Genomic DNA, 24,447 nt, shown 5'->3' with positions numbered 1-24,447 from the left:
CCAAATTTTGATGTAGTTTGGCTCTTTGGTTTGAAAAGGTTGCCGACCCCTGGGCTAATCCATCTTCTATTTTCTGTAAGGAACACCAGCTGCTAACTTTGGTATAACTGGAAATGTTATCCCAGACACACTGATTCACTGTAGGTTAATTCTGTGAATTCCTGAACCAATACGTGTCTAAGAAAGAAAAATGTCCTCTTGGGTATAAAAATCTATAGAGTATGTGTCTGTGCCATAAGGTAATGTGCTTCATAGAAATACAGTTTCTAAAATGCTCTAATGTGTTGTTCATTAATTGGACCATGTAGACCCTCCTGTTTTGGGCTAAAGGTTCCCTAGTGCAGTTAATGAAGTACTGTTTCAAACAGCAATGTGTTACTGCACCAGCAGGATATACGTGGCCCAATTAATGCACAATGTGGTAGCATGCTCCTACAGCGCACATTACCCCACTGTGTAGACAAGCCCTTACTATACGGGAATGAGGACTAACCAGTAGTTTTTTTACTTTTTTTCCCAGGTTATCTAGTTCAGAATCATAAAAAGGTGTGAAACAAACTGATTAATCCAGATGCTTTTATATGAAGACTTAGCTGTACTACTGCTTAGTTCTCTGTATTCATGTTTTGGTTTTTTTTTTTAGATATTTTCCTTTGTACTCTCTTCAATTATATACACTAGGCTTCTGTAATTTGTGATCTTCTAAAGACATATTTAATTCAAGACCAAGGGCAGGTCTATACTGACTGGGAGGATCAGAACTGCAGTGATCCCACCAAGGATCGATTTAGTTGGTTTAGATAAAACCCACTAAATCGACTGTTGATTGCTTTCTCGTCAACGCCAGTGCTTCACTGGCATAAGGGAAGTTGACTGGAAAACGTCTCCCATTGACTCCCCCCAGAGAACCTGCTGCAACTCAGCCCAAAGTATGATGACTGCAGCTATGCTGTTAACATAGCTAGAGTTGCATACTTTAGGTCAATATTGCCCACAGGGTTGACCTGCCCTAAATAAAGTAGCAAATCTGAAATTTATAAAGCCAAATTTAATGTAATTTTTCTATTAAAGTCTTGGAAGTAATTTTTTATTGAATCACAGTAGATTATAGTGGTTCAGTGGTAATATTGAACTATAAATATCATGGAGATGAAGGATGATCTTATGTCTACTGACTAAGAACATGATTCAGGAGAAGTCACTTCATTCTCTGGTATGTGATACAGGCAAGCAAATTCTCTCTGGGCTTCAGTTCCCCATCTGTAAAACTGGAATAATGTTTCTTCTACATCTGAGTAGAGCTGTGAGGATAAATCTGTGTTTTTGGATAGTGTCCAGATGCTATGGTAATATCTTCTAAATAACCATATCTAGATAGCTCAATAGTGCTGTTAATTGAACTAACAGCAAGATTGGGGCAAACCCTATCTAGAGAGAGAGGTCAAGGCTTGAGTAAGTGGCTGGAGTATGTGGGCTGTTTCCATGGGCTGTTCCATTTTCTCTTTGGGAAAAATGGTCACCCAAACTGTGCCCCATATTGTCATTTTGAGACACTGGATTCAACTTGACTCAGGGCAATGTTGCCTACTGAATCACCAATATCATTGTTTAGGCAGGCATTGGCTTAGCTTATGAGAGATGATAAACTGGCATACTACATAACATTTTAAATACAATCATATGAGTTTAAGAAGAAGGGGGCTTATATGTCAGAGACTTTAAACTAAGGCTACACTGTACCTTTGTGCTACATGACAGTTTACTTCAGGCTGTACAAAAGAATTCAATACCCTTTAGGAAATAATTTAAATAAAAGCTTTTTAAAAAATTCCACTGGAGCTGCCATTGTTTTGGACTGTGGTTTTTGCATGAAGAATTATTTTTCTGCTCATTGGGCAGTTTCCTTTATAATATTTTGGACCCATGCTATGCCAATGCACAGAGGATATGAGATGTTATAGCCCTGAGCTACAGAGCGTCGGGGTTCTTTAGCTGACGCTGTAGCAGCTCATGTATTTAACTTTGGAGATGCTCAATTCAGTCTCAGATGCATTGGCCAAGATGGCAGCTCACGAACTGAAATTTGTACTAGTTCCCATTTTTTGCTGAAAAATGGGAACATTTTCATAGAAAATAATTAAATCAAAAGGTCTGCATTAGACAAAAGTTTTTTTTAAAAAAACAAAACCACTCAGAATCCATAATTACTAATATTTTATACATTTCAAATAAGATGATTTAAGTAGATGGCAGTTTCATTACACTGGTTGAAATGGCTTTTTAACATAATGATTCCTGCATGATGCATATCGCTTATCTGTGCTGTGCGCTTATCTTCAGGCTTCAGGTTGAAAAAGTACAAAATTAACACACCTTCTTTTATAAGAAGACCCAACAGTGGCAAAAGCAATGTAGCTAAAATCATGTGCCTATCTACAACTGGTCAAGTTGGGCACTCTTTTGTACACACTAAAGGAAAAACAGATTTAAATATTTTCTTAGCAGGAAACCTTTGTAGGCTGGCATTAACTGTACCGAACAAAGCACTGTGTACAAAGCAAGCAACCAGCCGTTACATTTGTTCTATAATTATGCTCCTTTCTTTTGCAGGACAGTTAGGCTTTTGATCCTAACTGTTAATGCTGCCAAAGATAATACTCAGCTTTTCAAAAATTATTTTGAAGTGCTTGACATCTTTAATATTTGGTGTAACATTATGCAATAACCAATGGAAGAAAAAGCTGAAAAAGGAGGCATTTTAAAACAACTAGTTTGTAACCAGTCTTGAACAAAAATATGTTCCATATAGAATTCCATCTTCATTCTTTGGTTTTATTTCATTCCCTTTCTCCCTATTACTTGTTTTGTGTGTGTGTGTGTGTGTGTGTGTGTGTTGTGTTAATGTGACATGACATTTCCAGACTTTGCTCAGTGTGTGCCTTTTCCTTCCCTTTTCCTTCACAACGGCTCCAGATTGATCACATAACCCCAGATGACATAGATTTAGAAAATGAACCCTGGTATAAATTCTTTTCAGAACTGGAATTTGGATGTCCGGTAAGTGAGGCTAGAATATTAATATTTAAATATTAGGATAATATATTGCTAAAATGCAATCCATCAAATGCTAAACAGACATGTAATGAGATAGACAGAGATATTAAACTCAACAGTATAATACATCTTCATCCGTGTATGTTAACATATATTTCTATACAATATTGGCCCAATTTTTTATTCATAAATCAAGAAAATAATCCACTGAACTCCATAGGTGTTTTACTTACGAAAGACCAGAAGAATTGGGTCCAATGTGCATACACATTGGGCCATTTTCTTTTTAAAATGCATAATCTGCCAAAACATTTATTTTAATCACTAATTAAGGTGTGTATGCTACATAGAACAAGTAGTATATATACAAGTTGCTAAATGTTATATCAGCCATTTACAAAACATAATTGTTTATGACTTTTTCTAAATGTTTGCATTTGGAAAGATTAGATTTGAACAATTAAATTATCAAGAGTAGAGAAGACATTTCCATATAGACTAAAGTTAGTTTTGTATGAAGGAATATGTTTATTTTTAATACATATGCACACACACAAAATAAATGCCATTCAGAAACTCAACATTGGTATGCCTGTCATTATGGAATCTTCATCCTAAGTATAATAGATACTTCAGTTAGCGCAAGTGTCCGTGGAAACAAATGTTGACTTTGGGAGGGTAGAGGTTGAAAAGGGGGAATTCAATATTTCTGGACACAGGCATCTACAATAACTGTAGTGTTAAGGTGACAAATGTACTAATGTTGAATTTTTAAATGATGCCTGTTTTGTGTGCATGTGTCTGTCTCATCTACACACACGCAGGATATATAATTTTATACTTCAATAGGTATTAGCTTTAATTTAAGATAAACATCTACCTGCATCTGCATACTCTTTGGGTTTACTCCAGTTTTCACAAAAGTCAGTAACAAAACTCCCCTTAATGTCAATGAGAGCAGAAGCAAGCCTTGTATATGCAACTGAAGGGGACTGCAAACCCATTTTTATTGATTCAAACCATTACATTATATTTAAAGATTTAGATCCTAATTTTCTTTTTCACTCAAACAATGTACAGTATTTGATACTTAAGTATTTTTTTAATTTGTAGTCCTGCAATACATTCCTCATATTTTCATCAAACTAACTTTAACCTCATTGTATCAAGCTTTTAAAACTTTTAAAATCATCATTCATCCATATGTGCACAGGGCATAGTCAGACTAAAAAAGCTCTACCTTGAGACATATCAATAGTTATTGTCATTATTATCCTTTAAAATGTAAACTGAACATAGAAATGTCACTAGCAGGCCATAAATACTCAGTCCTTTATTCTATGTTCTTCTATCTCAAAAGTTTTTAAACTGTTGGCATTAATTAAACCATTCATATTTTAAGATAGAAGTTTTATTCACTAAAATTGCTAACATTTTATTAAGATGCTTGATAGTATTGCAAAATTATTGTACTACAATCTTACTTCCAGTCAACCCCCATTTTGCTGCTTATGAGTCACTCTTTTATCTGATGCTATCAACGCTTAGTTCCTAACTATGTCACCTTCTCCACATGTTTCATTCCTTGCTGCCATTGATACTGCTCCATTTCATCTCTACACTTCTACTTATATGGTGCAGCCTCCTAAAAAGCTTTTGGACTATGTTCAAGACAATTCTCCTGGTGTTTCCAATGAGGTAAATGAAGCATTCTTTCTTGTTCAGATCATTTGTTTGGGAAACAAGAACATGATACTCACCAGTCTTACCTGACTTTGTTAATCTTCAGTGATTTCCTATCAATAATTCCTGGGCTATTCATAATTCACAATTTTATCTTTGTCTTCATATCTTTCAAGATCACAAGTTCATATGGATATTCTTATTACATTAGAAATGGAGTACACAGCCCCAAACCACTGTGTCACATTCAGAATTATAAAATAAACCATACATTTCTAAATCTTGATACATTCCTGCTTCTTCAGAGTTATTCATTGATTTTAGATAACCATTAACTGTCAACAAGAACAGAATTTACAAATGATAAGACTTCAAGTGAAAATCTTGTTGGTTGAGCTTATTTTTTTTTTCCACTGAAATATTTATAATTGGCTTTCCTAGCCAGGAAAACCAACAGTGAATTGTGGTTGTAAATTAATAACTGAAGTATTGATAGATGTCATGATTATAAAATACCAGAATTAAGTAGAGGAGTATCATTGCCCTGCACTAAATCGGACAGATCCATATATCCAATCTTTGTCCCATGTCATGCCATGCTTGAGCACAAGACAGTGTCCTATGTAACAATGTGATTTTAAGTCATTCATGATTCTTAAATAAGCTTCCATTCCCGCATCCAAAAAATTAATGCCTTCAAGGATTAAAAGTAAAACATGACCCCTCATTGTTTGTTGCATAGCAGATTATTCATATTTGCTTTTAGTCTTGGCACCTGGCAAAACCTCCTTGGCTTCAAATGAAAATTGAGGGCACACTTGGGGGAAACCATTTGAATCACCCAGAATATGATGTTTATGAGTCTGTATCCAGTAGAGCTGGGTAAAATATTTATAACTGTGTTGTTTTAATGTGTAAATTACGAAAATGTCTGGGTTTATTTTAATTGAGTGTCTGTGAAATTGCAGTGATTCTTGAAGATATATTTCCTCAAATATTTTTCACTGAAGGCATTTATGAACATATTTAAAAAAATAATACTTTATTAAAAAATAACAGGGTTATCAAATTTAGCGGATTAAACAAAATTTCAGGGGAGCAAAGTCATGCCAAATGTCCAAAAAATCAACACTGATTTTCATGGATACACACACAAACTTTTACCAGTTTTTCCTAGTTTGGTATCAGTCACCATAAAGGCTCTGATTTGGAAAAACATCCCCTGTTCAAGAAACCAATCAGACACATGCTTAACTTTACGCATCTGCTGAAATGCTTTGCTGAAAAACATAATCATTTTGTAAAGTTTCATTCCTGTATTGAGCTATTTTGTAAAATTACCATTTTATTGGGTAGCAATATAGAAAACAGGAACACAAAAACTTTAGGCAGTGCTAAACATCCCAGATAATATGTGTATGTGGGTTGAGGGATGTGCCTTTCTGGGCATTGGATAGCTCCTAGAACTCATAGAAAGGACTACAGAATCCCTATAGTGTTGCCAAAAACACTGATACCAGTTCCTGTCCTTCCAAGACATTAATACTTTCTACCACACATGGCACTTCCTCCCCGTCAGTCACCCTATGCACAGTTTCACCTGCAGGAGCTTTGTAAACAGTTAAATTTATATATTCTCCACTTATTTTTAGAGGATCCTGTATATGAAAATGTGAAACTATGGTATAAATTAGTGTGATGAAGTGTATTTTACGTCCTTATACCAACTTTCATATGCATAAAATGCTTCAAAAATGAGTTAAACATAAACTAAAGAGAAAGAGAGGAGTAAGACAAAGTGGTTCAGTGGCTTGAAGGGAGCTTGTTTAGCAGCCTGGAAATTTTGTTGGAGAGTAAACACAAATCTTAAAAAGTAAGGGCTCAGTTGTGTGATTTAAACAGGCTCTAGTAGAAGGCAGGATGAACTGACATTGCCCCTGGGAGCACCAGCTTCAGGGGGCACAATTCCCCTAGAAATACCATGACACACATAGGGTGCATGTTCTGTGCATTTCAGAGACTAGCAAAGATTGCTTCCCAGACTTTGACTTCTTGGGCTGGTGACAAGGTCCTACCTCCTCTATATTTTAAGCCCTGATGATCTGCTCCTGGGATGGAACAAAGTTTGAGAAGTCTTTATTCATAGGGACTGCTATTGTGATGGACTCTTCTATTGACCTACATCACATCCAGTCAGGCTTTAGTGCTGAGTAGCAAAAAAACATGGCGTTACAGTTCACATTTTTAATAGGCTCTGTTCTCCTAAGTTCAGGTTTGGCTCAAGTGTACATTTTGGTCTCCGCAGTCTATATTTCTTGAAGGGCCACCACAAGTTCTTCAAAGTCATCACTCTCTCTGTTGTTTGTTGGCTAATAGTATGTGAGATGATAGTCTTGCTCTGATCTTTAGAGGAAATGGGATATCACAAAAAATCCACCTTTGATATTAATCTGCAACTGTCATGGCAATGAACATAGCTCTAACTAGAACCATACAAGTTCAAAATTCTTGTATGGTATGACTGATTGGTGCAATATAGATTAGACAGCCGAATGCTGTCAGACTTCGACCAAAACTGAGTGGGGAAGCAATGTTGCCTTAACATCATATAAATGTGGTCCTTCCAAAACAGGCTTGACAATATGGAAAACATACAAAATTGAGGTCTTTGGTCCACTATCTTGTGCAATTAAATGGAGAGCTTTGTTTTCTATACTGTCAGTATAACCGCCTCAGTATTTGGCCAATTTTTAAAAGTGTATTTCATGCATTGCCATATTTGGCATTATTCTTAGAACCCCAGCTTCTGGAGTCAGATAGTTTATAAGAATCTCAGACTCCATTTTTGTACAAAAAAGTAAGTTTCTCGCCTTAATGGTTGCAGGAAAAAAGCTTGACAGCATGACTCGTAATATTGTAGTTCAAAAACCAGGGAACAAATAAAAAAGCCTTCAAGATTGATACAGTTTTTTAAAAGTTTGACCTACGATTTTTTAACATGCCATGGTATCCTTCATCAGCTCTAAATTAATTCCAAATTTTTAGAAAATGAAAAAAGGACAATGTTTTGAATTCTATAGACAGATTTAATATCTATGAAAACACTAAAGTATTAACTCTGTAACATATTTGGATCGAAAATTCAATAGCATATGGAGAGATTGCATTGTGATGCTTTGTTTCCTGTATAATCTGGATTATTAGAACTAGATTCTCACTGTAAAATTCACTCTAATCTACAGATAAATTGATTTATTCATCTGGCTTCAGAAGTTTTGGTCTGAATTCATGTATTTCTGTTTTTCATTTTTAATCCAATTCACTAATTATTTCTTTCAAAATGCCTTACAATATTCTGCTAGCAGCAGGCAACAGTGTAAGTAAATGAATGAGCACATTACTATGCCATATGACAAGATTTAGAGACCCATTTTTTTGCTGGAACATTGAAACCTGGAAGAAATGTCTTTCCATTCTTAGCATAAAAACACGTGTCTGTAAGAAACCAAAAAAGGTTAATTTAAAACATTATTTATGTTGGAATGACAAAAGGGCTATATTGTAAGAGCTGAAAGCTCTCCCCTCATGGGAAAGTGTGTACAATAGGTACATAAAAAGCTCCATGGGAAAAGGACATAGTTTGTAGCAAACTATTTTCACTGATGTGTAAGCTCCTAACGTTAGAAAATGTCAGGTACGTGGCCAACAATAGTGGCACAATCTTCCACTGCAAGGGCCATTACTAAAGCAGTCATACCATGTGGATAGAGGTATACCGCTGGGAACATTGGTCCACAGTATCCATTATTTCATGAATATATATGTTTCAGCCCAGCACCTTATAACCAAAGCTGGCAGGAGCAATGGATGAGGCAATGTTAATGTGCAAAGCCTAGCTCCTGTAATAACTTACTCCAAATATCAGTGGTATCATGCATATTACTTTTACGGTCACATACTTCTTACGGTATCTTAGCGCTTTTTGATGTCCTCCATCATAGCTCTTGTGTTGCATATGTTTTGGGGTTGTATTGGGCGTAACACCATGCCAACAAGCCCTTTTGTGTAGCACAAGTACGTAGGCATCCAATTTTGTTTTCATTTACAGCTCTCTTCCTTGCATGGCACAGGAGTACAGTGGTATGCCACCACTATTTTACCATGGGATTAATAAAAAACATTTGCCCGTGTTTTCCATTGGTGCACGTACTGCAGTGAGGAAGGATGATGGAGACAGGAATAAATTCCTTTTTTCCCCTCTTAAATTTAAAATGAATTCAATTACCTGCCATTAGGTGAAGTCTGTTGCATGTCAACAGCATACAATTTGCTCTTCAGACACTGCTTGACCCCTGTGAAGAAGTTATCTTTGGTGAGATGCTATAATAGTACCCCGAGGGATGAGCTCTATTAGCTGTAGTGAAATTGCCCTAACTCTGCCTTTGGTGGGGTGACAATTTTAACAAAGAGACTCTGAGAAGTCTCCAAGGGTACCCCCTGCTGTAGGACTATATGGCCTGTAGAAAACTTGTGTTCTTAGTCTGGCACTATTTTTTGCCTGTGAATGGATGGTAAGATTAGATGGTATGAACACAGAAATAGTGAAAATTTAGAAATGGAACAGTTTTCATGCAGCATTCCCACAAGTCACATAACTTAGTCCTACAGCCTATTTCATTTCAGAATGAATTGCAAGAGAACAAAATTGAACAGCTAATTAATATATTTTGAAAACTAGTCAATTAAATGGATATTTTTTTTAAAAATTCTAAATTTTCTGCCAATTTTTAGAAGTTTTCTGTGAAAACCAAAACCTTTTTTGTTTTTGCTAAAAAATTCAGTTGTGAATGTTAAAAAAAAAATCAAAAAATTGTGAAGGAAACAACTTTTTCCCTTTAAAAAGCCAGTTTTCATTTAAAAAAAAAAGTTTGATGAAAAATTTTCAACCTGCTCACTTCGAGAGCTGATAAGCATATTAAGATCAAGCAGTGACTAAAAATAACAGTAGCTTACTCTTCTGTAACATTTTTCATCAGAACATATCCGATACTTTATAAACATACTTTGCAGAGAATAGTGATAGAAATGTAGCCGTGTTAGTCTGGTGTAGCTGAAACAAAAAACAGGGCTATGTAGCACTTTAAAGACTAACAAGATGGTTTATTAGGTGATGAGCTTTTGTGGATCAAATAGTGGAAGAAAATTGGCATGACCATATATACCAAAGGATACAATCAAAAAAATGAACACATATGAAAAAGACAAACGTCTCAGACACTTTGCCAAAGAATCAATGCCCACAAAACAGATATTAGACAGGATGACAAACAAAAAACAGTTTCTTGCCATTTCAACCAGAAAGGGCATTGTCTCAATGACTTGATTACCTGCATCCTGCTTCAAAGACATTTTAACACCAGACTTGAAAGAGAATCCTCTGAACTGAAATTTGACACTTTGCACCTAGGTCTGAACAAAGACATTAATTACCTTACCCGTTACAAAAATAGCTTCCCCAATTATCACCTCTAATATCATTAGCTCACAGACATTTACTCCCCCCCCCCCCCATCATTCCCCTTCTGAAATTTGATTTGTCCTTTTCATATGTGTTCATTTTTTTGATTGTATCCTTTGGTATATATGGTCATGCCAATTTTCTTCCACTATTTGATCTGAGGAAGTAGGTCTGGCCCACGAAAGCTCATCACTTAATAAACCATCTTGTTAGTCTTTAAAGTGCTACATAGGTCTGTTTTTTGTTTGCAGAGAAGTGACTTGCCCAATATCAGACCACAGTTGAGTGGCAGAGCTGGGCCTATAATCTAACTCTCCTATATCCATATCAAATATGCTTTCCACAAGGCTATGGTATTTTCCAATAAAACCTAGACTTGCTTACAGTTATAATGTTAACAGACATATCCTGTCACTGATCCACTTGTGGAATTTCCAGTTGAAATCAGTTGACCAAGGGCTGTACACAAAAACTGATAGCAGGATATGGTCTTTATATTATACAGTGTAAATAAGAAAGGATCTGCTGGATCCAGTTTTTCCATAATGCATATAAGAGCAAAAGCAATAATAGTTGATGGGGCAAGATGAAGATAGGTTATGTATTTGTAGTAATCAAAACTTTTTTCAAATACACTAAAAATGTGTATAGTAGATGATATCCTCTCTCTTCATCTTTGTCTTTACTTTGTAAGTTCTGTGGAAACAGGGACTTATGTTTTAGTGTGTTTGTACAGCACCTAGCACAATAAGACCTTGATCCTAAGTGGGGACTCAGGACACTACAGTAGTAAATATAGATATATAGAATATATATTATTAATAATAATTATTATGAATCTAAATCACTGATAAAAATAACAAAAAGTTCATTTCAGATAAACATGCCCAAGTTTTGATCCTCATCCAGAGATAACCTGAAGTGCTTTCCTCTGAAATTATTCTTGCTTTTCCTTTCAATGACTTTCATCTCAACTTTCATTCCCACCTAAATCTAGAAAGTTCTAAATCATTTTAACCAAGCTGTTTAAAATGTCTGGAAAAATTTTTGGGATCAGTTTGGTCCAAGTTTTAGGCAATATTATGTTTATGGTTTATCCATATTTGTGTGGTTTTCTCTACTTTTAAAATGTGATAAACTTTAGTGAGTAATCCAATAGCTTACGTTAATATGCATTTTGGTGGAATTGTTCAATATGTGATATGAATCTTTAAAGAATGAAGTGTATTGAAAACTAATTTAAGACTATTATCTCTGAAGAATCTCGGGTATTATAGATACCTTTGATTATAGACTGTGCATGCTGTGCTGAATGTCCTTGGTAATGCAAAATCTTTTTCTAAATGTTTCTTAAACAAAGAGCGACCTCTAGAGGTGTTTTTACGTGTCAGTTATCAAAACTTAGTTGGACTACATTTTTAAGAACTTTGATTTTTTAAAACATTTGCAATGGCAAAGCATTTAAGACTCCCATAATTTTTCTATATGATTGTAGCATACCCAATACTTTCCTATAGAGAGAAAAATAGATCCTGTAGCATAGAATGCTATATGACAATTCTATTTTTAGTTCACTAGGTCATCTTTGAAAGGATACAGCATGAAATGTTTAACATTTCATTGACCTGGTTTTGTGCCCATAAAGAGGTGTCATGGGGACAAGATGACTTCTTTTCTAGCTACCACAAACTAGTGCTACATAACTAATTCTGCCTGCAGCCTTGAAACCTATTAAGTGAGTGGTTTAAAAGTAGCTGTAATTTAGAATTGAATTTATGTTGACAAGTAAAAAATATTTCAGAGGAACACTGCATTCCATCTTTCAGGCATCATGCAATAGCTACACTTAAATAATGAAAAAGCATTAGGACTCTCTGGGGAGAATGGTTCTTAAAATAAATTTAGGATGGGCAGCAAGTGGCCCCCAAAATTATGTCCCTTTCAGCTACATTTACAAAGAATTTCCAACTTTAATTGACATCAATATTTTGGTGAGTAATTATTATAGGAAATTCTGGGGGTCTTATATGCAAATGAATATTTTAGATTTTGTGTATTTCTACCTTTAAATCCATTTTGACCACAGTGTAGCAAATTTTGAAAAAGGCTAGAAAGTCCTGGATTGTTGTTTTGTGATATTTTAAATTGAAAGATATAATTGAGAGTGTGATAAAAATATTATGGAGCTTTTTAAAAAACAGCATAAATTCTGTTATGAAATACTATCAAACATGAAGTCTATAGTGCACAGGACATTTATTATTATTGTTATGGGGCTCATGATAGGGTCACTAATTTAATGAATAGTCAGACAATATCAATAGAAAATGTGACACTTTTTCTAGTGCAAAATATTAATAGATTGATTTATTTGTTTTCATAGACCTCCTTATATCACCCTTCAGACAAAGGCCTGGACAGACCTTCTAGGTAAGAAACCTGATGTGTCCGTATAGTAGATAAGCTAGCCAACCTGAAGCTGAAGGTCTTCTGAGCATCCTGAAGTCAGTGGGAATTAAGGGTGCTCTAGATGTGCATAGCACATCTTGGGACCCAACCTTTAGAACCCCAGTTTTGAGATGAGAGAATAACCAGATGTGGGTTCTCAAGACACTTGCAATTCTTCCTTTTGATTTAGAAGGAGATATTGCTCACTACTCAGAACAACACCCAACCTTTCATACCCCTCCACTGGAATCCGTCACCTTCTGTATTAACTTGTAGCTTCTATCGCTCACTTTCAGTGCACTGCATATTACATTACTCCCAACATCTTTGCGCTCACTTTTATTACACCTCTGCTTTACTCCACTCAAGGATTCCATCTCACTTCTATCTTCATATCCTTCTCCCATTCTCAACTTTGTACCAGGAACTTCCATTCCAGTGTTCAGTGGTACCAGACTCATGTCATTCAAATCCTACTTGAAAACTCCCCTATTTCACACCTACTTGTGTTAACCCCCAGATTAAATCTACTGTTACCTAATTTAAAATTGAAAAAATAAGCCTGTAACATCTTATACTAATTTTCTCCTCATCACATAAAACTATCAGTGGCTGTTTGATGCATCTATCTACTTAGGCTCTTACATTAGATCCTGAAACAAGATCCCTGTGCTCTTCAGTTAATGAGATCCCGCTTTTTCCTACTGACTCTTTTTAAGGGGTTCTTCTAATCTGTCCTTTCTTAAGGTCACACCATGACTGCTCTTTATTTCTTGCATCACAGCTTGGCTTTCTAAGACCTGTCTATACTTAAATTGGCTTTGTCAATACGAATATACTAGTACAGATTAAACATAGTTTATTTCAGAGGTTTTTAATAGTATATCTTAAATCAGAATAATCCACATGGATGAAAGGACTTTTTTTTACCAGTAGAGCTATGTGAGTGGAGTGTGTGATAGTTATGCCAGCAAATCTGCCAGCTATGCTAGCAATTTTTTCTAGTGTAGACCTGGCCCTAGAAGCCAAATGTATAGACAGCCTGCCAAAATGTTAGGAAAAAGCAAAAGTGTGAGATGAAGGCAGGTCTGCACTGGGCCTAAAGTTCTTGTGGAGAAGGAGGAGGAGAACTGCTTGTGTCCTTATTACTGCTCCTGTGCCAAAGGAATTCAGTAATCCCTTCATTCCTTCCCAGTATCTAACCTGGGAAAGTTTTGCTGACTGTAGCTGTATTCTGCTTCATGTAACTGACATTTCTGTTCCAGCCTAGTCGCTGGGTCTGAAACCTTAGCTTTGCTGGTTGGGCAGGATTGTGCTGTTTATGTGGGAGCCTTAGTTACTACTGCTACAATCATTGTACCTTTGTGCTCTTCATAGCTAGCAGCAAAGGTGAAGGGTGGCTGCAGGCCTTGGAACAAATCCTGGGGAATAGTGACAGGACAAAGAGAAGAATGCAGGCAGGGAGCCCGTGTAGCATGGGCACTGGTCATTTGCAGGTGCTGAAGCCTATAGGCTGTTTTACACAGTAATCCCAAGCAGAGGCAGGGTCAGTTACACCATACAAGAACTGCTATAGCTGCTTCAGTGCCAATAGTTCAGGCCTTTGCTTCCTAATCCTGAACAGGCATGGCAAATCAAGAGTGGGACAATGCAAGGGTAGGGACAAAGAGAGACATTAAACAGAGCAAGCCAATATGCCCACCCATGCAGCAGGGGGAGGTGCTGTCTCTGAATGGAATAAAGCAGGGGCAGGGAACCTTTACTGGATTGGGTGGCCACTGACCCATATAAAAATCAGTGGGGGGCTACACTTGTGAGAAGCAAAAAAGCCCAAAACAAACCCTCACTGATGTGGCCCCCCGACTGAGAGAGACACTCCCCACATAATCCTCACACACCAGAGCCGAGGGAACCAGGCTGGTAGATTTTGTGTGTTCCAGCATTGCGGTGGTGTGGTGGGGAGCTAGAGCACCAGCGCAGGCTCCCCAATCCTGGGGGGACCCCGATCCAGGCAAGCTGGGGGCCACATCTGGCCCCTGGGCCTTGGATTACCCACCCCTGGAATAAATATTACAACATACACCCACATCCCCTGTCAAAAGCTAATGTTTGCATGCACCATTGTATAAGATGAAGAACTGTGTTATGGTCAGGTACGTAACATGACTATTGTGCCATTGATAACTCATGGGGCAGCCTCCCAGCATGAAGACAGGCTGTAAGAGTAGAGCTTCCCAGACTCCTGGTAGAGCAGCAAAGCATGGAAAGTAATATAACATAAAAAATAGAGAGGGAAATTTTGAAACAAAAAGTATTTTAGTCAAAACATGATCTTTTATGCAAAAAACTTATCAATAATGTTGAATTTTTTTGTTTTCTGTGAAAAGTGTAGAGGGTTGTTAACCACCTTTTTAATAAAAAATGTTGAAAACATTACTGAAATGGCCATGAAAATGTTTCAGTACTCGTTTTGATCATATTGTTTTTGATAGTTTAGATAAAAATATCAGAGAAGGTGTGAAAAATTTTGAATAAACAAAAGAAGAGGTCAAATCTTTTGAAAACGTTTAATGATGCAATCGCTTCAAAATTCTAAAACTTCTCCTGAAAATAGATTTTTATTTTGTAGTCAGCTTTAGAACAAATTGGGCTTCACTCTGCAAAGTGTGTAGTTCTTGGCAGACCTGTGAACAGTGTTTTGTCCTGTTATATTTAGGTCTATTTTTTCATGCAGTGTTGGAAATGTTAAATGGGCCAAGGGGCCAGCTTATCGATCCCTGAAGAGAAGATATTCAAAAGAGCACTGCTCACACGATTTAGAATGGCACTAATACCATTCTTTCTTTAGCTCTTCAAGTGACTACAGAAAAAGAAGGAAGTCAGAGCCTGCTGTAAGTCATCAGAGAGTGCACAGTGATCAAAATGCAAACAGAACTAGTGGAGGCCATGCAGATATGCAGGGCACATACACTACCCTTAGAAAGCCTTTAACTAACTCTTCTCCATCTTCTCCATCAAGAGCGAAAGGTAAGAGACAAACAAATTAGCAAACAATCAATAAACTTGTTTAATACTGAGTTCTTATTGCATTAAATGTTAGTAATAACTGTTAGGTATTATATGTTATTATTTGGATACAGTTCACTGTGGGGTATATCTTCTAAAACAAATAGTCTTTAGTTTCTAATAAAAAGCTAACCTATTTATTTTTCTATGTTATTTCAGGCTGGATTTGTTTTTCATATGTAGTATCTACTGTATATTTATTCAAACCAAATCAGTGAAAAATGTGATTTGTAAAATTCTAAACATAATTTCATAAATCTACATTTCAAACATTGCTTTCTTGATTACAGTACTGTAATTTCTAAATTCTTCCAGTATACACAGAATGTAAACTAAGAGAAACAGCATTTAAGATCATTACCATGCAAACAAATCCTTGAAACTTTCCTTCCCTTCTTAAAACCTACTTATATAACCTGATTCTTGGCAAGTGATAAATTTTGGGAAACTAATTTAAAAAAGAAATTGATATCCCAGTCTGATATTGAGATGATGGATTTTGTCAAAAATTCAATATTTAGTGGGTTCGATACAACCCATATAGTTTCTGATTCTTATGCAAGATAGGTTTTTTTTTTAATTAAGAACCATTCAGACCTCTCTTCCTTATCTATCAAGTCTTTCTTACCACTAAACAGGTTTTGTTTTTTAAAGTAAGGCAAAAGGAATCTCAGTATTATAGTAAGTGTTTGCACTGAAAGTAAATATATATAGTCCTACACCTCCTTTGTCACCCTCTTCTTATAATTCATTTGTATTCTAACAATAGCTAATATTTCCAGTAGACCCTTAGTGAGCTAGACATTTTATAAACTTATTTAAAAGACAGTCCCTGTGTAGAGCTTACTGTCTAGTTTACAACAGAACACAAGTGAACAAAGCAAGCAAATGATAGAGAATATGTTGGAGGATGGGTAATCGTACAGCAAGCATATCTCAGCACAGCGAGCATTAATTAATGCACGAATATCTTCTGTATTAAGGGACAGATCCCTGTACAACATGTGCCACAGAACTTAGTATTGTTTAGATGAGTAGCAATACTATAGTCCACTCTCTCATAAAGAAATGAAACCGTATTAGAATATTACATTTCTTGAAGTCAAGTACTCGACTGTCCCATAAAAAGTGTGGTAAGATTTTTGATCAACATATTTCAGAATTTAACTTTAAAAGACTTATGTAGTTAATTTATTTTATGTAAAAATAATGAATCCTAAGAACGAAGAGAGGTCTGAACTAAGGATATTAATATGTGGATACTTTCCTAATCAAGTGGTCAATAGATTTTTTTTTTTATTGACTACTTGATTAGTTGATAAAGGTAAGAAGTTTCAGCACTTAGTCTGGCTTGCACTGGATCCCAGCATAACTTCCCCTATTGCCACTCTGCACTGTAAGGGACAGAGGAGCTGGTGTGCTAAGATGCTGGCTCAGTCCCTGCTTCCGCAAGTCTCTGATCATTCTGCATAACTTTCCCCACTATCCCCCTGTTCCTTATAATGCAGAGAGGCAGCAGGGGAAGTTATGCAGACTGAGAGACCTGCTGGAGCAAGGACTGAACCAGCATTTTTGCGCACCAGCTCCCCTGTCCTTTACAATGCAGAGCGGCAATGGGGGAAGTTATGCAGATTGATGAGAGACCCGTGCGAGCAGGGACTGAGCATCTTTGCACGCCAGCTCTCTTGTCCTTTACAATGCAGAGCAGCATCAGGGAAGTTATGCTGGGATCTTGTGCAAGCCAGACTGAGCGATGGAAATGCCTAACCTTATCGACTAATCGATTAAAAAAATCTATCAACTACTCAATTAGAAAAGTAACTTCATTTTAACATCCTTAGCCTGAGTCAAAACCCTAGATCCAAGCATCCTGAACTCTGCAAATGTTTGAAATCCAGATCCAGTTTCTAATTCAGCAGATGATTTCTCTTTTATTCAGATTTCACCAACATAGACTACGTATGTGGTCTTTGAAATCAGTACTTTGAACTGAATTTTGAAGCCTCAACACATTTCTACTCAGAGTATTTCTTTTGTGAAAAGTGACTCTAACTTGTCACCTCTCAGTGACTTCCAGTTCAAATCTGCTCAAGTTAGAAGAAAAATATGGCTTTTCTAATTTTCAGCTATGAAAATTCAACTATGGATCTCAAAGACAAGTTGGGTTCTTTGGTTCTTGCACAACATCACTAGAATCTGCAGGCTAAATTATATCTTCAGTTACACCTGTGTAATGCATCCTATTGTCTTTAGATTATGCCTGAAGTGACAATCTGTACAAATCCATTGCCTTCATGTAGTTTTATAGGTTAAAGATCACTTGCCTTTCAGCTTTGGGAGAGATTTTACTATACCATCTAGTTGCACAATTCCATTGACTTTTATTTATAAATCCTTAGGCAATTTAAAAAAAATTTGTTTGGAATTTAAAATATCAATTTGATAAAAATATAAATGAAGTAGAGTACAGCTCACTTCTTCTATTGGTCCTATGAGTCTAAGAAGAGTAAAAAATAGTAAAAAATAATTTTTACCTGCAGCAGATAGTTTTGTAAATACACCCAAGGAGTAGAACACACCCTCCTGATGAGGCTGCTCTTAATAGCAGAGAGAGATAAGTTTTCTAAAAAAGGCATGAGTTATGAAGTTGCACTGTGGAGTTCTACATTTAAGTTAACACAGTGAATCTTTTGCAGGACAAGTAAACTCAATGCACATCAGCAAGCTCAACAGCAGGCTAGCATCTCAAGGTAGTTGTTACATAGTGCCATATATAGCTTCATTCATAAGGACAGTCAGCTAAGCAGGTGAAATAAAATAAAAAATGATTGGGACTTTCTGCAGGAAACACACACCCACTGTTGCATTGTTCACATATTCTGCTGTTGTAATGTTCCTTCCTGCTACACTCCACTCAAGACTCATTCATCACATAGTTTTATCACACATAACAGCCTGGGACTGTAGCAGGCAGGGACTCTGCCTTGGGATCCTGCAGGGCTGCTGCCAGGGAGCTGCTTAGGTAAACACCTTCAGGTCACAACCTGCTGCTGACACCCCAATCCCTCCCTCCCCCCAACTCCAAGCCCCAGATCACCATCCAAACCCTCTGTACCCTTCTCCTCTCCTCTCCCACATCACAGCTCCCTCCCAGATCCTCCATCCCCTTTTACACCCCTCCCCCAGGCCAGAATCTTCTTCTGCATCTATACCGTCTCCTGGACCCTGCGCCTCAAATCCCTACCCCAGAATGTAACACCCTCCTTCACCCAAATTCCCTTGTAGATCCCATACCCTCTCCTGCATCCCAGTCCCTTACCCTGAACTCTTTTCTGCATCCAACCTGCATCCCAGACCCCACACTCCCTTCATAGAAAAGTGTGACCACTTACCAAAATCTTAAGAATTGCCCCCACATAAAAAAATTATTGCCCATCCCTATGCTGTACAAACAACAGATTATGGTTAAAGTCTGCATGTCTCTCAGAGGTCATGGATTCCATGATTTCTGCACTGGATGATGTAGCTGATTCCGGGGCTGCCCAAGCAGATCAGGCAGCCCCTGGGCCAGCCAACCAGCCACCAATGGGGCGTTTTGGATATGAAAGGGCACTCAATCTGGGAAGGGGTTGGAGTGTGGGGTGGTGCTTATCTTGAGGGCTCCTCAGAAGCAGCTGGCATGTCCCTACAGCTCCCAAAGGGAGGGAATGCCAGGTGGGCTCTTCTGCATGCTATCCCACCATGACCTCCGGCTCTGCCCTGGCAGTTCCCATTGGCTATAGTTCTGGCCAATGGCAGCTATGGAACCAGAACTTGTGGCTGGAAAGCTCCTCAGCCTTCCCTCATCAAGAAGGTGCAGCAAGGATATTCTGGCCATTTCAAAGTAGCTGTGTGAAGTTGTGTAGTGATGGTAACCTGCCAGCCCCACCAACCTCTCTCCCCAGCACCAGCAGAGGGTCCCAGATTGTATGCTTCCTCCCAAGTCACCCACGGCAAAACCCCTGGACCACCCCCACCCGCACCCCCAAGAGAACCTGTGCTCCCTCTCCCCCAGCCCAAGGTTTAGTTAGGAGTGCATTGTAATAGTCATGAACAGGCCTTGGACCATTAATTTTGGTTTACTGCCAATGATGTGTTCATGACTTTTACTAAAACTACCTATGACTAAAACCTAGCCTTAATTATAGTTACTGTCACTGAGATGGACCTGAGACCAAGTTCAGTTCTGCCTCAGGATCAAGCTCTTCCAGAGATAAGAATTTGTTCAGATCTAGACTTGGTTTAATCATATCTTCTGTAGTTGTGTTGTCTTTCTACCAGCTTAAGAACCAAAGGTGCTTTTCATATGTGGCATTTCTGATGGACAGATGTGCACTGTCTTAACAATCCAGTACTATAGTATGTTTTATTACAAATAGAAACCTGTGGCACTGAATCATTTCTGATGTTTAAATTATATAGAGTAAATTTTTACAATTGGAAAATTAAATAATTATTTAGCATGGATTATTGTTTTCCCCTTCTAATCTTTAGCGATGTGTGTACTATACTTGAATGCTATACACTAACTGTTTTCTCTTTTTTCTGTTCTCTCTCATATTTACTGATGTTATTTCCAACTTTTTGAACTTGTTAATATCTGGCAATGTCTCTTTTTTATTATGCTGCTCAATGGATTATAAAGGTGGAGATATTAGCAAAGTGTACCCGTCCCTTTTCAGTTACTCACTGCACAACCACAACACCTCAAATGAATTAGATTATTGTAGCACTTATAGCCAGCATTTGGCTGTTCCAAGTGATTCAAGAAGGGCAATCCACTACAAAAATGGATGGCAAATGACACGTCAGAATGCAGAAGTCTGGAGCAGCACAGAAGAAACTGCCTCTCCAAAGCGGAAATCCCGCAGCTGTGACGATCTGTTAACAGATGATCACGATAGTTTTCCTGATGCACAGGCCAAGTCTGAAAGTATGGTATCTCTCATTTGTGAGGAGGATTCCAAAGGCAGTTGCTCATTGACGTGGGCATCCCCATATGTTCCTGAGAGCCGTGGTGCTAGTCGGTCAAGAGTTCGTCATAGATCTGCACATGATGCCCCAGGTTTTCTAAAAATGTACAAGAAGATGCACCGCATCAATCGCAAGGACTTGATGAATTCTGAGGTGATTTGTTCTGTAAAATCCAGAATATTACAGTATGAAAAAGAACAGCACAAAGGCATGCTTCAGGGCTGGCGAGAGTCTTCTACTGAAGAGGTGCCCAGGGACATGGTGCCTACCAGGATATCTGAATTTGAAAAATTAATTCAAAAGTCAAAATCAATGCCAAATCTAGGTGATGAAACTTTATCAACAGTATCACTAGAGCTGCCTAAAAATGGCTTATGTCCACAGCGGCGATTTTCTATCGAGTCCTTGCTGGAGGAGGAAAATCAAGGTAGGCATGGCATTCAAGTACAACGCAACTGCAAGTCTAAAACTCTGGTGCCAATTCAGATTGAAGTGACCAGTGATGAACCACAAAGATCACATCTGGAGTTTTCTGACAGTGATCAAGATGGAGTGGTCTCTGACCTCAGTGACTTTATCCAGATAGAAGGCTCATCTTTTTGTAGTGAGAGTGACTTTGACCACTTTTCCTTTACATCCTCCGAGAGTTTTTATGGATCAGGCCACCATCACCATCATCACCACCATCATCACCACCACCACAAGCATCTCATCGGCTCTTGCAAGGGGCGATGCCCAGCATCCTATACCCGCTTCACCACCATGTTAAAGCATGAAAGGGCTAAACAGGACAGTACTGAAGATCCAAGGAGACAAGAATCAGAATCTGGCCTCTCTAAGATAGCATTCCTAGTAAGTCCAGTGCCTTTCCGGAGGAAAAAAAGTTCAGCCCCTAAAAAACAGACTGAGAAGACTAAATGCAAATCATCTATGGTTGAAGCTCTAGACTCTGCTCTTAAAGATATCTGTGACCAAATTAAAGCAGAAAAGAGAAGGGGAAGTTTGCCTGACAACAGTATATTACACAGACTTATTACTGAACTGCTTCCAGACATACCAGAAAGGAATTCATCTCTTAAAGCTCTTAGAAAAAGTCCCATGCATCAGCCTTTTCATCCACTGCCTCAAGATGGTGCCATTCATTGTCCATTGTACCAAAATGATTGTGGAAGACTACCTCTTAGTGCCTCTTTTCAAGACATGGATACAACCAACAACAACAACCCAAACAATGATAGTGCACTGTCTTTCCAAGGTGCATTGCCTTCCTTTCCTTTATTCTTGTGATTAAGTCATCCACCCTTGTTCCTTTCATTTCCAACCCTTTGTCCTTTCATTTTTGAGTATTTACTTATGCAGTTTAAAGTAACAGTTTACCATACAAAAGTCATAATGAAGAAAGGGTATTATTTTTACATAGCTATTTGTGATACATAATATAAAATGAATAAAGTAGTTGTCCATCCACAACAGTATAGAAATCTGGTTATCAAATGGGGACAGCATCATTTTACAATTAGGTGAGCAATACAGCAGAATATTATAATGCTGTAAAATAAAAAAAATTGAGGGTGGATCCCTGTTTTCAATAGTTGGAGTCTTAGGAGAACAAAAGTTTTCTGCTGATTAAACGTGCTTCACAGTATAATAAATATATACATCATAATGGGATGGCATCTGGAAAAGTACAATAGCTCTTCCATTTTGTTTATAATAAATGTGCACTGCACATTATTATTATTAATAATAACGATGTCATGCTAACAATATTTTATGTAAATATGAAAATCTGAGCATTTTTAAATGAATTCTGTCTATTTTATAAAATTGTCACAAAAATGTGCTACCTTGGAGAAATGCAACTTTTTGGTGACTAGATCTCTAGACTATTTATATTAAAAGTTTCATTTCCACTGATCAATACACTTTGCAATTTCTGTGGCAGCGAAATTAGATCTTTTTATTATATTTTAAATGTCTCTATTAAATTCAGGAGATACCCTGTCTCTTTGAAAAGGTAAACAAAAAATTAAAATAATCACAACTTGAAGGATACTGTCAAGGCGAATAGGAATAAAAACTGATTTCGCTTGAAAGGGAGATTTCCAACCCTTTGTCCTTTCATTTTTGAATATTTACTTATGCAGTTTAAAGTAACAGTTTACCATACAAAAGTCATAATCAAGAAAGGGTATTATTTTTACATAGCTATTTGTGATACATAATATAAAAGTTTTACATTTCATATGAGTTTATTGTTCCATTTTCTTTTTAAAAAAAATCATTGCTTGAGGTTAAAATAGTTTTAAAAGTTTGACTTATCATGAAATTCAGAGTAAGCAAATCACTGTAACAGCGTGTGCACAAATGTTTCTACTGGAAGACTGAGAGAGTTAAATGCCTTTGTAAAGACATTTCAAGCCTGAGTTTTTATTTTAAAAAATGATCAGACTACTCACAATAAATGGACTTCCAAAGAATTCTGTATTAGATATATCCTCCTTAGTGCTGTCTTAGTATGACAGGTTTATAAGGCTATTCCTGAAATCATGTAATTGAAGATGGGGGAAATCTATGGCTTTATTATATAAATTGTGCAGTATATACCTCTTATTTTTTCTTTAATTTTCATGTCCTGTGGTGAAATTTTTGCTAGTGCCACATTTGCCAAAAAAATATTGAGTGAATTCTGCAAGGCTACTGCTGTGCGATCTTAATGAGATACATAAAATATATAATGGAGTGGGTAAAATCTCTTGCATAATATCATTAGTTTCATTAGTCATGGGTTTGAAACATCTTTAATTACCTATTGGCATTGAATAATGAGTCATTATACACTGAATTAGAAATACATATAAAAGGTTTAGAAGCAACTCACATCTGCATTTGCACAAATTCAAAGTCACTGAGTTTACCCCAGATTTACAGTGAAATGAGAGCAGAATCTATCCCTATTTTTCAAATATAGCCCCCAAAATGTTTTCTTCTAGATATAATGATCACAGGAACTCTACTATTGTGGGTCCTCTATTTGTGCATTTCTTAAAATAATTTTTTGCAATCCACATTATTTTTAGTTGAGCTGTATGTTTTATACAAAATGCACTTTTCATAATATACTAATAGTGAAATTCTACACTTCACATTATCAGCAAACTCCTGCCCTTTGCTGTGCTGATATGCAAGGATAGGGAAGGATCTATGGAGCCACTATTCTCCAAGAAAATAGGAGAGCAGGATCTCTCCCTAGGACTCACTAGTAAAAGATATCATAACTTGGCTCTCTTATCCATTCATCATGTCTGAAATGGGATATGTCCAGCGGCCTAAGCAGGTAGCAAGTACATTACTATCATTGGCAAGTATAACTGTGTGAGTACTGGTCCCCTTGCTCTGAGAAACAACAATGTTCAAACTATTCATGGTGTTTCAGCTCTCCCTTTAGAATCCTGATTTCATATCAAACATGACCTACCAAATACTGTCTTTCCATTCCCTCATCATATGTACAGATTTAAATTATAATTTATATTTCATGCATGTGATTTAAGTGAAGAGGGGACACTCTAGAATACCAGGGCAGAAACTGGACAAGATATTGGTTGAAACTGACTAAACCACCATCAACCTGTCTTCAGCCCCCAGAGGTGTAGAATCATAGA

General features: G+C 37.1%; 1 protein-coding gene and 1 long non-coding RNA gene across 9 annotated transcripts in view; one reads left to right on the top strand and one right to left on the bottom strand.

Annotated features, from left to right (window-relative positions):
* SORBS2 (sorbin and SH3 domain containing 2) overlaps nucleotides 1-24,447 on the top strand; it is a 261,132-nt gene that overhangs the window by 197,481 nt on the left and 39,204 nt on the right. For 4 of the 8 annotated variants that reach the window (XM_075930308.1, XM_075930310.1, XM_075930309.1 and 1 more), the window contains 4 exons: nucleotides 2,974-3,057; nucleotides 4,696-4,752; nucleotides 12,639-12,685; nucleotides 15,552-15,730. In XM_075930308.1, coding sequence (XP_075786423.1) covers nucleotides 2,974-3,057; nucleotides 4,696-4,752; nucleotides 12,639-12,685; nucleotides 15,552-15,730 — 367 coding nt within the window. Of the gene's footprint in view, nucleotides 1-2,973; nucleotides 3,058-4,695; nucleotides 4,753-12,638; nucleotides 12,686-15,551; nucleotides 15,731-20,453; nucleotides 22,038-24,447 lie in introns of all 8 variants that reach the window. The other 4 variants (XM_075930315.1, XM_075930313.1, XM_075930312.1 and 1 more) reach the window with 3 other exon arrangements.
* The window catches only part of LOC112546681 (uncharacterized), a 141,124-nt gene continuing 117,925 nt past the window's right edge, over nucleotides 1,249-24,447 (bottom strand). Inside the window, exons 4-5 of the long non-coding RNA XR_012904275.1 lie at nucleotides 9,023-9,089; nucleotides 1,249-8,232 (exon numbers count right to left, since the gene is read on the bottom strand). This is a non-coding gene — a long non-coding RNA (uncharacterized LOC112546681). The remainder of the gene's footprint in view (nucleotides 8,233-9,022; nucleotides 9,090-24,447) is intronic.

This window comes from Pelodiscus sinensis, chromosome 5 (genome assembly GCF_049634645.1).
Source record: "Pelodiscus sinensis isolate JC-2024 chromosome 5, ASM4963464v1, whole genome shotgun sequence".
Lineage (NCBI taxonomy): Eukaryota > Metazoa > Chordata > Testudines > Trionychidae > Pelodiscus > Pelodiscus sinensis.
Note: the sequence above shows the minus strand (reverse complement) of the source record. Positions and strands in the feature narration are given on the sequence as shown.